Source organism: Dysidea avara, chromosome 8, assembly GCF_963678975.1.
Source record: "Dysidea avara chromosome 8, odDysAvar1.4, whole genome shotgun sequence".
Lineage (NCBI taxonomy): Eukaryota > Metazoa > Porifera > Demospongiae > Dictyoceratida > Dysideidae > Dysidea > Dysidea avara.
The window spans coordinates 5,808,090-5,822,545 of NC_089279.1; the positions used below are offsets into that span (position 1 = coordinate 5,808,090).

At 37.0% G+C, this 14,456-nt stretch overlaps 1 protein-coding gene and 1 long non-coding RNA gene across 2 annotated transcripts; one reads left to right on the top strand and one right to left on the bottom strand.

Annotated features, from left to right (window-relative positions):
* Positions 1 to 3,394: 3,394 nt before the first annotated feature.
* LOC136262796 (uncharacterized) lies at positions 3,395 to 7,369 on the bottom strand. The gene is made up of 4 exons (XM_066057201.1): positions 5,365 to 7,369; positions 4,677 to 4,765; positions 3,760 to 3,784; positions 3,395 to 3,702 (listed from the first exon to the last, which is right to left on the bottom strand). Exon 1 carries the CDS (start codon positions 7,270 to 7,272, stop codon positions 5,620 to 5,622), a length of 1,653 nt encoding a protein of 550 aa, XP_065913273.1. The 5' UTR covers positions 7,273 to 7,369; the 3' UTR covers positions 3,395 to 3,702; positions 3,760 to 3,784; positions 4,677 to 4,765; positions 5,365 to 5,619.
* A 2,957-nt stretch (positions 7,370 to 10,326) lies between these two features.
* On the top strand, positions 10,327 to 14,262 carry LOC136262799 (uncharacterized). Its single transcript, XR_010704342.1, has 3 exons — positions 10,327 to 10,453; positions 11,912 to 11,950; positions 13,953 to 14,262. It is a non-coding gene; the product is annotated as an uncharacterized lncRNA (long non-coding RNA).
* Positions 14,263 to 14,456: the final 194 nt, after the last annotated feature.

Sequence of the window (14,456 nt, forward strand, 5' to 3'; positions counted from 1 at the left end):
CACAACATGCTTCTCTGTACAATGCATGCAGTATTGTTTTGTACTGTAACTGTTTCAATGATTTGTTGGTGGAACACTTAAAAATGCAAATTGAAATATGATGCCATGTAGGTAGTTACCAACTGGAAAACCATATTATGTACATTGGTTGACAGTTTATGGAATTGGGTGGCAACTTCTGTGTATAGAAATGGTTTTCAATTTGGTTTTCCATGAAATTTGGGCAAAGGTTACAGCCTCCACATACAGTCATACAGTTTTAGAATTGGGTGGCAACTCCCCTATGGAAGTGGTTTTCAATTTGGTTTTCCATGAAATTTGGGCAAAGGCTACAGCCTCCACATACAGTCATACAGTTTTAGAATTGGGTGGCAACTCCCCTATGGAAGTGGTTTTCAAGTTGGTTTTCCATGAAATTTGGGCAAAGGCTACAGCCTCCACAAACAGTCATACAGTTTAGAATTGGGTGGCAACTCCCCTATGAAAGTGGTTTTCAAGTTGGTTTTCCATGAAACTTACATTTGGGAAAACGTTACAGCCTCCACATACAGTTTACACATGCAAATCAATCATGTACTTTAATATTATAAACTAATAGTTGATTTTGTGATTGTAAGTAAATGGGAAAGAAAATGTTGCGACATGCTATTGAAAATGGCTAGCCGGCTGGCATAAAGTGTACACAAGAAATCAGATACGTATATATATGTATAATAAGCTATAGAATTTTGTCCAACACTTGTACCATTCGTGCTAGAGGCACCATAACAATTAAAGGATATCTATATGTAGCTTTTTATTTTCAAATGCATTTGACTTCTAAATATATTGAAACTTACGCAGCAAGAAAATTTATATAGTTTACACATGAAAGTCTAATGAATTGCTTCTTTATCTGTATTCATAATGTCCTTCCAAAATGAACAAAATTCCTCACCTTGTAATTACTAAACACTAACAGTGGAAAAGATCTAGAGCTGTTGACTTGTTGGATGAAGGTTTTGATGAAGATAGCTTGCTACTGTTGATGGTTTCTTGATGCTTATTACCTTTCTCGGCTGCTATATTGCCTGCTATATTGTTGCCATGCACTTCTCCTGTGGAACCTCAAATATGACATGTAGGTTTAAATGTCACCCACTTTTGTAAACCTGGCTTAAATTGCATAATTTTTAAAGGAAATTTATCCCATGTACAGTAATAGCTTATAGGGAAGATACTGTGAACAAGCTAAAGTCCAATGCATCATAGCCAATTGAGGATCAGTTGATTCAGTTCTGAATATGAGCTACATGACAAGTAAGCTTCCTGATATCATGGCTTACCGAATATGATGGTATAATATCCATCAACATAAGTATATATACTATGTTTGCAGAAGCATAATGATCAATGATTACTACCCTTTTAGAAACTTTGTTGACTAATTTATGATGTGTACTGAGAAGTATTACAAACCACAAGTGGGTATACTTGTTGCATGCATGGAATGCATGCTATATTGCTTGCAATTTTGTCTTCATCTGAAGAACTTGTGTTTAGATTGTTCACTACTGAGTACTAAAACTAGAACCACATCTTATCAGTACAGGTGACTGGAGTGTGCAAAATTTTATTTACTATTATAATTGTGACTGGTTGTATCATGATCTAATTTCTTATGTGCATACATTGTGCGTGTGTGCCATTACATAATATAGTCGGTACGCATTCACCTGAGCAGAGCTCCCGCCAAATAGCAATATTAAAGAGGTGAACATGTGTTCACTCCCAATGGTTTTGTACTGGAACTGAGTCTCATATCAAAGTTTTGTACTGAACCTCATATCAAAGTACTTTTTTGATTAACAGTTCTGGTGTTTAAATGGCTTCACAGCACTATACTAAGTGTTTGGGCAGCTGGCCCATGTAACAAGAGCTATTAGCAAGAAGCGAGGGCTCAGGTGAATTCGAACAGACTATATAGTACATGCACATTATGATCAATTTTGTACACATTATATACATGCTTCCATTTGTCTTCCATTTCATGCAGTAAGCTCTTCGTCACATGATGACATCTTCAATCGCCACCGGAGTTCAGCGGGGTTCACCACGCCATTACATTATGCATAAGAAAAGCATTCGATCTGCACCTATAGTTTTCAATGAAACCCTCCTACAGTTGTGTACAAATCTTCTGAGCTCACGTGAATGTGTCATACCTCCTCTGCACATTACTTACCCAGTACTATGTGAGCTTGTAAAATGGTGTCTCTAGTTTTTCCAAACCTTGCACTACACCCTCATTGAGAGTGTATGGATATTATGGTAACATGTACATCCAATCTAGTATCCTTTCTACCATTTTGAAGGCGCTAGGTAAATACACAGATATGCTTACAATGGTCAATGCAATGTAGTGGGTAGTAAAAACAGTAGTTCAAAGAGCCAATGCATGCAATTACACTTGTAATAGATAAAGATGACAAAGGTATTTTAATAATACACTGCATGTGGCATAAATACTCTCCGTAAATCATGAAAAATTTGTTGCCAAAAATTTTGTTGCTGGCTGTATATAATTAAAATGACAAATTTTACTATACAAATCATTTACACACACATAGCTATTCCCTCAAATTTTTTTGTCAACTAGCTATACCAGTGACAAAAATATGTTGCATTGAAATTTTAATACAATGTCATGAATATTTTCTATGCCAAAATTTTCCTGATTTGCAGTAATAAATCTATTTTACTAGACTTTGTACATGGTCTGTTTACAATTGAATGATTTTATAAGAAACTGTGTGGAATCGACATTAAATCAGCTATTGGATCAATTGAACTTGAGTTCACAATTTGTGTTTTGACCTGGCCTGCAAAAATAGGAACCCAAAATTTGACATACTTTTTCAAACTTTATGCATCATAACTTTTTATTTAGCTATGCCATTCAATAGAATACAGCCATATTATTTAGTGCAGTAAATTGTCTTTGATAATGTGTTGTTTATCAGAAAGAGCAAAGTGAAATATGATACTGTGTCAGTGGTTAACCGGCTTGAAAACCAGGTTGTGTACACTGGCTGCAGTTTGTGGAATTGGGTGGAAACTCCCTTACTGAAATGGTTTTCAAGTTAGTTTGCATGAAATTTGGACATACGTAGCCTCCAAACTGTTATGCACGCAGATCATATCACACACATAAATGATTTCACATCAGTGGAAAAGAAAATGTTGATCGAGAATGGTTGGTTGACATGAAGTGTGCACACTGAGAAAAGTTGATGAATAGCCATGTCTATAAGTCATCTAGAATTTTGTCCAACACTTGCACCATTCATGCTAGAGGTGATAAATAAGAACTGTTTTTCAAACCTGCACTAATCTGATCTCTCTATATAATATATTGAAACTTACAGCAAGAAAATTCAAATAGTTTATACACTATAAAGTATGATGAATTGTTTCTTTTCTATCTGTAATTTATTCATAATATTATACCAACATAATCAAATTATAATTACTAAACACCTACTGCAGAAAAAATGTAGTGTTTTTTACTTGTTGGATGAAGGTTTTGATAATGATAGCTTTCTACTGTTGGTGCATGATCATGGCTTCCGGTTACCGATTAGCTTTCTCAGCTGTTGTGTTTTTGTCTGCTATACTGTTGCTAATATGTTGCTTCTCCTGTTGAACCTCAAATACAGTGCCCTATTAAAAGTATACAATTGCAAAACAATAATTGTGAGGCAATAATCTGAGACTTACATCAGTGTTGGCTGACAGCAAATGCCTACATACAAATTAACATACAAATAAACAATATCCACAAATAAAAACTAAGCACCACAAACAATATTTGCAAAAAAAATCAATAAACTGAACGGTGTACATAGACTCATGCAGTTTGACACTGACCCTTTCTCAAGGTAAAAAAAAACAAAGAAACCTGTCATATTAATATTTACATAATAAATTTGTATTAGGTCCAGCTAATAATTCTGTATTATCGTTATCTACATATGTGACTGGGCCTGCGAAAACAGGGCATGTGGGCACAAACTACATCCCATCACTCTTCAGGTGATATCTCAGTGCTGGAATAGTATTTTTTGCATTCTGTAACTTGCATCATGATGCCAATTAAATGCTGACTAAGAGCTGAAAATTGCAATACCATAGCATAATGGTACAAAATGTTACAAGCGATGAAAGTGTGAAAAAGTAGGCAAAAATCATGTGCCCACATGCCCTATTATCGCAGGCCCGGTCACATATGTGTAGCTGCACACTGTAGTTGCACTTTCCTCTACTGTGATTTTTGGATTTCAAATTGAAACACAATTTCATGGATAGTTCTTTTTGCTGTCTAATGTGATAATAATTATTATTATAGATAATGTGATAATATTTGATATTTAACGTAATATTTCATGGATAGTTGCAATGTTGCATTAAGTTAATTCTTATCACCAAGACTTCCACATCCAAGCCTCTATAGGAAACCCATGCAACTTTAAAAAGCAGGCTGTAGTTAAGGTAATAACAGCATGAAAACTGTTAGTCGAGTGGCATAACAAGTTACTCCACTACTACGTAACTAGATTTCAATTTGTATCGCCTTCCAAAGTATAGTATATGTATACATGCAATCAACATTTCTCCTGTACATTTCAACCACATACCGAACATCATGAGGATCTCCTATTGGTCCTATGTCACACCTTGATACTGCTCGAGGTCTGGTAAGTGACTGTCTCTTTGTAGTAGAAGACTAAGAATTACAAATGGCTACATAGCATACACATTCTAGCTATAGATTGCTACATAATTAAAATACACATGCTTTAATAATTACTTATATACCCCTCAGTGCGACAAACAAGAAACACCTCTGCAATCAATCCAGTCACTATGGAATTATAGACGGTTTCTGCTATAGATCTTAACATGATAGTTCGCACAAGGAACCTATTACACACTACCCATGAATATACACCTATATGCAGTAGTGGAAAAAGAAAAGTAACTCCATGATGCATTGTAATGTGTTTGCTGCAGTAAGCAAAAGGTGTGTCTCAATGGCGAACAGTTAAAGTCTACTGATTTTGCTTAAATCGTCCAAATCGGCTGCCAATATGTCATCACTACCAAGTGAGACACTATATGATTACTTCACAATCTGAGTTAGACCCGAAGATTTTCAAACCCAGGTTGGACCCTGTTGAGATGATCTGGATAACCTAGTTGACCCGACCTGTGCTGTATTACTCAAAATTTCAATATATATGATGGAAGTGAAACCCAAATGCAATATGGTAAAATAGGAGGGACAATCTAAGCACTGTTTACTGAAGGTAACATACTACTTACATCACATGTTGAAAGTTTACTCAACGGGGCATCCATCAACTTGGCTTGTAATTGTTTTATCTCCTCTTTCTTTTGTTTTAAGAGCTTATCCTTAGCTAATAACTCTTCATGAAAGTTTGTTACATTTACTCCTTCCGATTTGACATAATTAACTAAGTCCACAAAACCAGATATGCTTTGTGCAGCAAATGGTAGGTTTTCATTGTTCTTGTCTTTCAATGCATTCAATTCTTTGCTTATACTGGATATTTTAGGTCATTTTTCAGGGCTATTATTTAAGCAAGACTCCACCACCTTCCTTAAAGATGGCTCAGCACATGACTTAAGGTATTCTTCTCGTCTTTGGACTTCAGTGCCAGTACCATGCAGATCCTTTAGCTGTGGCCACTGATGGGACATGACATGACAGGCAACACAACCTAGTGAGAACACATCTACTGGTTTGTTGTATCTTGTTTCTATAGACATAGCTTCAGGAGGAATAAAAGGGAGAGTTCCAGGTGTCTCGGTGTGAATTTTTGGTCGACTGTGATGGATAGCTTTAGCTACTCCAAGATCAGCAATTTTTGCTACACAATGTTTCGTCAGAAGAACATTATTGGAGAAAAGCTGTCCATGGATAATATCCTGACCATGAAGGAACTCCAGTCCTTGAGAAATATCAGCCAGAATAGATAACTTGAAGTAAAGTGGAATTCCATCCTTTTCATATCTGTTCATAAAATTTGTCAAACTGAGTTCCATTTTTTCCATTACAAGCCAAGGTAGCTTAGGCTCAGGAGTAGGATAGTGAATACCCAACACCTGCACCACGTTAGGATGAAGCACTCTACTAGCATTGATACACTCAGTAAAAAATGATTGTTTCACGACTTCAAATTCTGCAAGAGTAATGCCCGTCACCAAAGTGGCATGAACTTCTTTGGCAGCACACAATGTTCCATATACGCATACTTCAATGACTCGTCCATATGTTCCTTTACCAATTTCTTTACCAGTATTGGTGACTTGAGATAGACTAAACCGCAAAAGATGCTTCTTTTTGAGATCCTTGAGTTTACCACAGACTTCTGAAATTCTAGGCCGTTTCTTTGGGTCATCTTGTAGACATAATTCAGTCAACTGCCTCAATGATGACTGAGAAAATAACTGAAGGTAATCCTCTCGTCTTAGCACTTCTGTAAGTTGATTTTTTGGCACTGGCCACCGATGGGACACAATGTGACAGGCAACACAACCTAGTGAGAACACATCTACTGCAATGCCATAATATGGCTTATCTTTCAGTGCCTCCGGAGGCATAAAATAAATGGTGCCAGGTGCCTGCGAGTGGCTACTCATTTTGCTGGAGTCTATGATTTTAGCCACTCCCAGATCAGCTACTTTAGCCACACAGCATTCTGTCAAAAGAACATTATTGGAAGAGAGGTCTCTGTGGACAATATTCTGACCGTGAAGGAACTCCAGTCCTTGAGAAATATCAATTAAGATAGACAACTTTGTGTGCAGTGATATCTTATCTTTTTTACATTTCTCCAAGAAATCAGTTAAACTGGTTTCCATTAATTCCATTACAAGCCATGGTAGTTTATTTGGGGCAGGATAGTGAATACCCAACACCTCCACTACGTTAGGATGACGTATTCGACTGCTAATGCGACATTCATCAAGAAACTTTTGCTTTGTTATCGTACCTTCTGCAGGAGTAACACCGTCCACTAAAATGGAGTGAATTTCTTTAGCAGCAGCACGTGTAGTTCCATGTACGCACACTTCGAGGACCCGCCCATATGCTCCCACACCGAGTTCTTTACCAGTACTGGATACGCTATGCAATTCTGTCAGCTGAGACGAATGGTCGTCGGATGAATCCTTACGTGAGACAACCTTGCGCAGTAATGAAGTCATATTAGAGATACTGCAGACCAAGTCTTTGTATACAGCGCGCTTGAAGTAGAATGGAGGCGGAGTAGACTACACAGCTTCTAATAGTTCTTGCGCGACAACAAAAACAAGCGAAATCACGTGCATAGGATTTCGACCAATCAAATCAATTTACTTTTGAACTTCAAATTACAGCGGTTCTAAGAGACCTTGCGCGACAACAAGACGTCACGTCCGGTAATTATTGTTTGAACTTCAAAAATGAATTGATTTGATTGGACGAAATCTTGTGCACGTGATTTTCACTTGTTTTGTTACAGAAGTTTTCAAGTCGCTTGCGAAAACGTAGAACAGAAACGTGATCGTACACGTGACCCGTGATTCAAATATCTCGAACTAGCAAGGATTCTAGTTCAGTTCGCCAGCAAAATTTGATGTGTACTGTATGATAATCTTTGAATGATAGGCGAAATACACAAACGTTCATCAAAAATCATTTTAAGTCCTCACGTGAAATACGCACGTGATCACGTTTGTGTTTACCTTTTCGCAAGTAACTTGAAAACTTCTGTATCGCGCAAGGTCTCTTACAGTCTATTTCAGGTTGGTTGTCCACGCAAGCCAAATGCAAAAATATCACGTGAATAGAAATAACCAATGAAATTTCGGACGGCGCTAGTTTAAGCTGAAGGCTACTGATCTCATTGGCTATTTTCAAGCATTATTGACTACGATAGTGATGATATTGAGCTGTCCTGGTCACAATGGAAAGACTTGTTTTTCTCAGCTGTCAATTATGTTGTTCCTACTGTTCGATGGAATAAGCGAAAGACAAAGCATTGGTTCTCAGAGTCTACCATCAAATTAATTCATAAGAAGAAGCAACTTTATCGTGAATACAAGCGTTCAGGTAGCTCAGTCACACTAAAGAAGTACAAATCTATCAGTAACTTGGTTCGTTTGAAATGTCGTCAGGACACCATAAATCATTCTAATTTAGTTTGTCAACAGAGTCATTCTAACCCTAAGCAATTCTGGAGGTGGATTAATACAGTGAAAGGCTATCGTAACCCCATCCCTCCACTTCATGACTCTGGTAATACAGTTACAAAAGATCTTGACAAAGCATCATTATTCAATCAATATTTTTGCTCCGTTTTTACTAAAGAAAATACTTCAAATCTTGATTCGTTAATTCCTGACTCTCCGCATCCAACCATTATTGACTCAATCCAAATTACACCAGATGAAGTCCACACTGAACTGAGCCGACTCAATATTAGCAAAGCCTGTGGTCCTGATAACATTACTCCTTTTCTATTAAAAACTGCTGCTGATTATATTTGTGTTCCTCTCTGCAATCTGTTTAACAAATCATTATCAACTGGCATTCTCCCTTTTGACTGGGTCTCTGGCAACATTGTTCCTATACACAAGCGTAATGATAAACATAATCCCTGTAATTATCGACCGATTAGTCTTACTTCAGTGATAATGAAAGTTTTTGAGCGTATAATACATCGTCATTTAGTTTCTGCCTTGGAACACCACCATCTGCTCAGTCCTTCACAATCTGGTTTTCGGAACAAGAGATCTACTGTAACACTTTTGACTGAAGCTGTTGACGATTGGTCTCTGGGCCTGGAGCAACGAAGTACTATTCACTGCTTGTTACTGGATTTTTCCAATGCTTTTGATTCAGTGCCGCACGAACGCCTTCTTCTAAAGCTGAGTTCTTTGGGAATAAATGGAAAGGTGCTGTCATGGCTAAGATCTTTTCTCACATACAGAAAACAAAGAGTGGTGATCAATGGTGCGTATTCTGATTGGGCCAATGTTACTTCTGGGGTTCCCCAGGGAACTGTGTTAGGCCCTCTCTTGTTCTTGTTGTATGTTAATGATCTAGACTCTGTCGTAAAGAACTCTAAAATTAAACTTTTTGCTGATGATGTATTGCTTTATGCCCCAGCTAATACCCAACAGGAATGTTCTGCTCTTCAAGATGATTTGACTGCAATTTCCAACTGGACGAATTGTTGGCAGCTGAAATTAAATATTGTGAAATGTGAAGCACTGGCCATCACAAACAAACGGAAACCTGTTAATTTCACTTATTATATTAATGGTCAATCAATTTTGTGGAACAATCCTGTCAAATACCTTGGTGTGCTAGTTGATGGTAAATTGAGTTGGTCCAAGCACTGCAGGTATGCGATTAATAAGGCCACCAAGTCCTTAAACTGTTTAAGGCGTTCAATGTTTGGATGCAGCTGTGTGGCCAAGTGTGCGGCGTACAAAGCAGTTGTATGCCCAACTCTGGAGTATGCTGCTGTTGTGTGGTCTCCACATACCAAGGGAGATATTAAATTGCTTGAATCTTTGCAAAATAGGGCAGCACGTTGGATTTGTGGCAGTCGCTGGAGTCCACGGACCAATTCATGGACTGTATCTTCAAGTGATTGCTGCTCTCAGCTTAATCTCCCTACCCTTGAATCAAGACGTCAGTACCTTTCTATTTCTTTCCTCCATAATATTTATCACCAACGTACATCCATCAAGTTTAATTGTCACTGTAAATTTAATTCAATTTCATCTACTAGAAGTCATCACTTGTCAATAAACCCACCACAGTCAACCATCAACTCTCGCCGTTACTCGTTCTTTGTTAACACTGTCTTTCTGTGGAATTCTGTACCATTAACCATCCTCAATGATCCAAATCCAAAATCCTTCCGGCATTCATTATACCATTATGTGTGTTTTAATTGATGTTTTTGTATTGTTGTGCAGTTTTGTAATTATTTGTTTGTTGTATATTTTTGTAGTTGTAGTGTTCTTTTTTTGTGGCTGACACCTTGTACAGGCTTTGCCTTTTGTGTATGCCTTCCATTGTGGTAAATTTGATAATAATAATAATAATAAGCACGTGACTTTTAACACTTCGTTTCTCTAGTCAACCAACCGGAAATAGACTGTACAGTCTATTTCCAATCTCGTTATGTACAGACTTGCTCAACCACAAAATTATGTAATACAGGAAACTGGATTGTCACGTGATCACCGCACAAAGTTCTGCGTAACAATGACAGATCGAGTGACCTTTATTTAAAGATTTGTTTACAGAGGAGTGGATATCTCACTAGTCTGCTAGTATAACAGGTGACCTCAAGCTACCCCCTATATCTTGGCTTCTGCTTCATGGAAGGTATTATAAGTAGTCAGTATAGTGTTCTGGTAGTTTAATAATTGTGTATGCCAAGTAGTACTTTCATTACATGGACTCTACTGAGTAGTGAGTGAGCCTTGAGCTAATAATGTATGGCATTGCCGTTATCAGGTGGTTACAAATCAACCAAGCTTACCAACCAATGCCATGCATTCATAAACTGTAACATTACTGGTTATCTGCACATGGGACAATGTTGGGATTTGAACTTTGATTAGTACAAATGCCTGCTTTGTGCTGTTGCTTATACCATATAGTTGAAACAACATAGCCAGTGTTGGGAGTAACGCGTTACGTAATATTATTACTTTTGTGGTAACAAAGTAATATAACGAAATACGCTATAAAAACAGGTCATATAACTCAAGTTACTTTACTTGCAAATGTAACGCGTTACCTAAGTAATATAGTTTCTGTAACGAATCTAATATTATGTAATATTATTACTAAAAGTAACGAAGTTACTGATCTCGTTAGTAATCCATTGAGTAACGCCTAGCCACAACGAAGTAATGAAGCCTACTAAATGAGACTTATTCACCAGCTTCTTACTTATATCAAGACTTGCACATTGTCCAACAACGCAATCGTGTCACGTGATAAGGTGGTAGTTTCACACGTGACAGCTTAAGGCTATGGACACAAAGTATTATAATATGTAATATTATTACAGTTACTTTATTTTATGGGTAATATGTAACTGTAACTAAATAGTTCAGCTGCAAGTAATATGTAATATGTAACTAGTTACTTTTAAAAAGTAACTTGCCCAACACTGGACATAGCCAACCCGGCTGGTTAGAACATTGGCTTGGTTCCAGGTTCGATGCCCCCTCCTCCAACTGTAAGTTGCAGTTTCCTGAGCAAGAGACCTACCTAAGTATGACTGTATAACTGGGACTTGGGGAAGCTAGTATCACTTAGTGGTGTCGGGGTTATGAGTTCCACGGGCATTTACCGGTTGCTTGCGAAATGTAAAAACAAAATCACATGCACATTTCACTTGAAGATTTTAAATTTTCTGATGAAAATTTGTGTTCTTCCTATCATATATAACAATCAGTATAATTATACATCACGTTTTGCTGGCAAACTGTTAACTACAATCCTTGCCATATAGTTCAAGATATTCGTATCATGGGTCACATGTTTGATCATGTATCTGTTCTTACTACATTTTTGCAATCAACCTGGAAGTTGGTAGAAACGTGATCAGTATCCCAGATGATTGAATTTCACGGCTTGCGTTGTACTCTTCTTGATGCTTTCCACGAGCTCTATACAATGCTCTTCACTTCGTCATTTAATAGCACTGTTGCACAGAATGTTTAGAAATTATGACTGGTATTCATTTGATACCTGGCATTTATTTAGTAGAAAAATTACTTGTATCTTCCCTATTGTGTTGTGCCTTATACTGATTGTTTTATTTTGCAGAGTATTAAAACAAGATGTCACAGAATTCACCAGTTTGATGTAAGTGTGTATTATTTTGTTTGTGATTTTACTATAAACTATATGCAGTCATGAACATAATAATGTAAAAAAAGTTGTAGGTGTTGAATGATCCAACTATTCTAAATGTCATTACTACCGTACAGTACATATTTCTTTGTATAAAAAGCCCGGTCTTGTATTTCCTTCCTAGCAGTATTGACACAGCCTGTAAATGAATCAGGCAGGCCCCAGTATTTATTTTCAAAGTGTGCTGGAAACTCCCTGGCTTATAATCAAGACAAGAGTTTATTTGCATGTGGCTTTTATATGAAAAATGTGGTATACATGTACCATGGAATTTGTTAATCAGGATACTTGAAAATAAGGACACCTGCATATTCTGGACACTTTGTAATGGTTAACAGTTAAACTTATTTTCACTATGAACATTAAAAATCTTCCCAGCATAGAATGATAAAGAATTTCTTGCTCTCAAAATAATGGAGTATGTGTTGTGCATATTAAGAGGATTGTGCTCTAAATTGCACATGCTCCGTAACAAGGAATACTCATCTACTCTAAGTTACATGGAACTGAATTGGGCGTCCCTAGTAGGGAGCTTGATTTAAGTGATGGTTATTTGCATTGCCTATATAGGTTTGTAGTTGTAGACAATTTAACAAAAGTAACTTCAGTGCCAGCAACTGTCTATCCAGTGCTTTTTTTACAAAAATTGTCAGTAGTATGATCAGAAGAGGAAGGAAACAATTTAAGGACCATTAAAATACAAATAGTTGTTTTCTGGGACAAACTAAAATGAGTGGACAATGTGAAGTGTGATCACTTGTTTAAAGTGTATACCTAGTTAGTGTTACAATGTTACGAGTGAAACACTATTTTATAGATTTCATTTTGGAAAACTAATTATAAGTGTTTTAACAAAAAAAAATACAGTAAATCACTTAATGCTGACACAAAGCGCAATCTGAATACAACAACCCCTGCTAGCTAGTGTTGTATTGTGACTATTGAGGTGGCTTATGTGGTAAAATTCCAGATACACTATGCAATTAACAAAATAGTTTTGAGAGGGCTTATAAAGTGTTACCGACCTCTGTATAATGATAATTAAAGTGGGGTGGGCACCAACTAGGCTTTAAAATAAATAAAGGAAGAAAACAATAACACTGTAGAATAAATGAGGGGCCTGTGCTGGCTCTTTAGAAAATGTAATGCATTAAAATTTTTACAGAAAATCATACATTGATTTGTGGTCATACAGTACATGGAGATATACTTTGGTATAAAATTAATATTGTTATTTTTATACGTAACTACTTTCAGTTATACTAACATAAGCAGAAATGGATGATACTAATCACAAACCAGCACTATCCCTACCTGAGGTGTGTATTATGTGCTGAACCCTGGGACCAAGGACCTGCGGAATCCAACTATTCTTGGAATTTTATATACTTCCCTGTGTTTACACGTTCAAGTCACGGCGTTTCATCTTGCATGGTCAGACCACTTCTATATCATCACTTCACATAATGTCTATGATTAAAAGCATCTTGGACTGGCTGCTCATTGGTTACCCCATGAATGCACTATTATATTACCTAACTGGAGACAAACAATTTTTCCAAGAAGCAATCACTACTGGCTATACAAGCAGTTAGGCTTGTATGCTTCTTCTGCATGAAGGCAAAATGTTTAGTTTTTATAAAGGTCACTATGTGGCTGGAAGTGTGAAAATCAGCATTCATCAGGCCTGTGCTAACCAGTCTTTCAGAGTAGGCACTAAATGCTAGGCATCATGTGAAGCATTGTGATGGAGAGTAAGTGGTCTGGCCATGCAAGTCTGGATGCTGGCAATTGATTTGGAGGTACCAATACATATTGTGAGGTATATTTTCCAAGAAAAGTTGGTCCCCACTGAGGACCCAACTTCTCTGAGGACTCCTCAGTACTGCTTGTATTATGTACACTAGTAATCACTATTGTTTTTTTGTATTTATCATTAGCATTTATATTCCAGGAGGTGAGAAGTCTATGTGAATGCAGGTGTGCTCATTCAGCACTGCCCGTTTTACAGTGAAGAACCTTTGGTGATGCTGCAGATGTCCAGATAGGGTCAAGCTTAAGGCAGCAATCAATTTGTAAAGTTGTAAATTTGTGTAACTGACAATTTGATTGTAGGCATCTACAGCACCAATGTTGTTCTTTACTTGTTCTTTACATAGGTATTTGTGGAATCTATAATATATAGACGTGGGATTTTAGTTTGCAACACGCACTCAAATGTTGAACAATGCACATCAGTATAATATTTACGACAGCAAGAATATTAACCCTCATGTTGGTATTGTAATTGCTAATGTCTCTCTATATACTGAAACAATATGAACCACGGATCTATAACTGACTGCAATGCTATTCAATATGGGCCGTGGCCTGGTTTTGTTTGAGCCTAGGTAAATTTTTTGACTAGTGTGTAGTTCCATAACTGTAACATAGACAGAATAAGTACAGTTGTGTATGA

Coding starts and splice junctions, on each gene's coding strand:
- LOC136262796 (XM_066057201.1), bottom strand. CDS start 7,272: ATGACTTCATTACTGCGCAAGGTTGTCTCACGTAAGGATTCATCCGAC.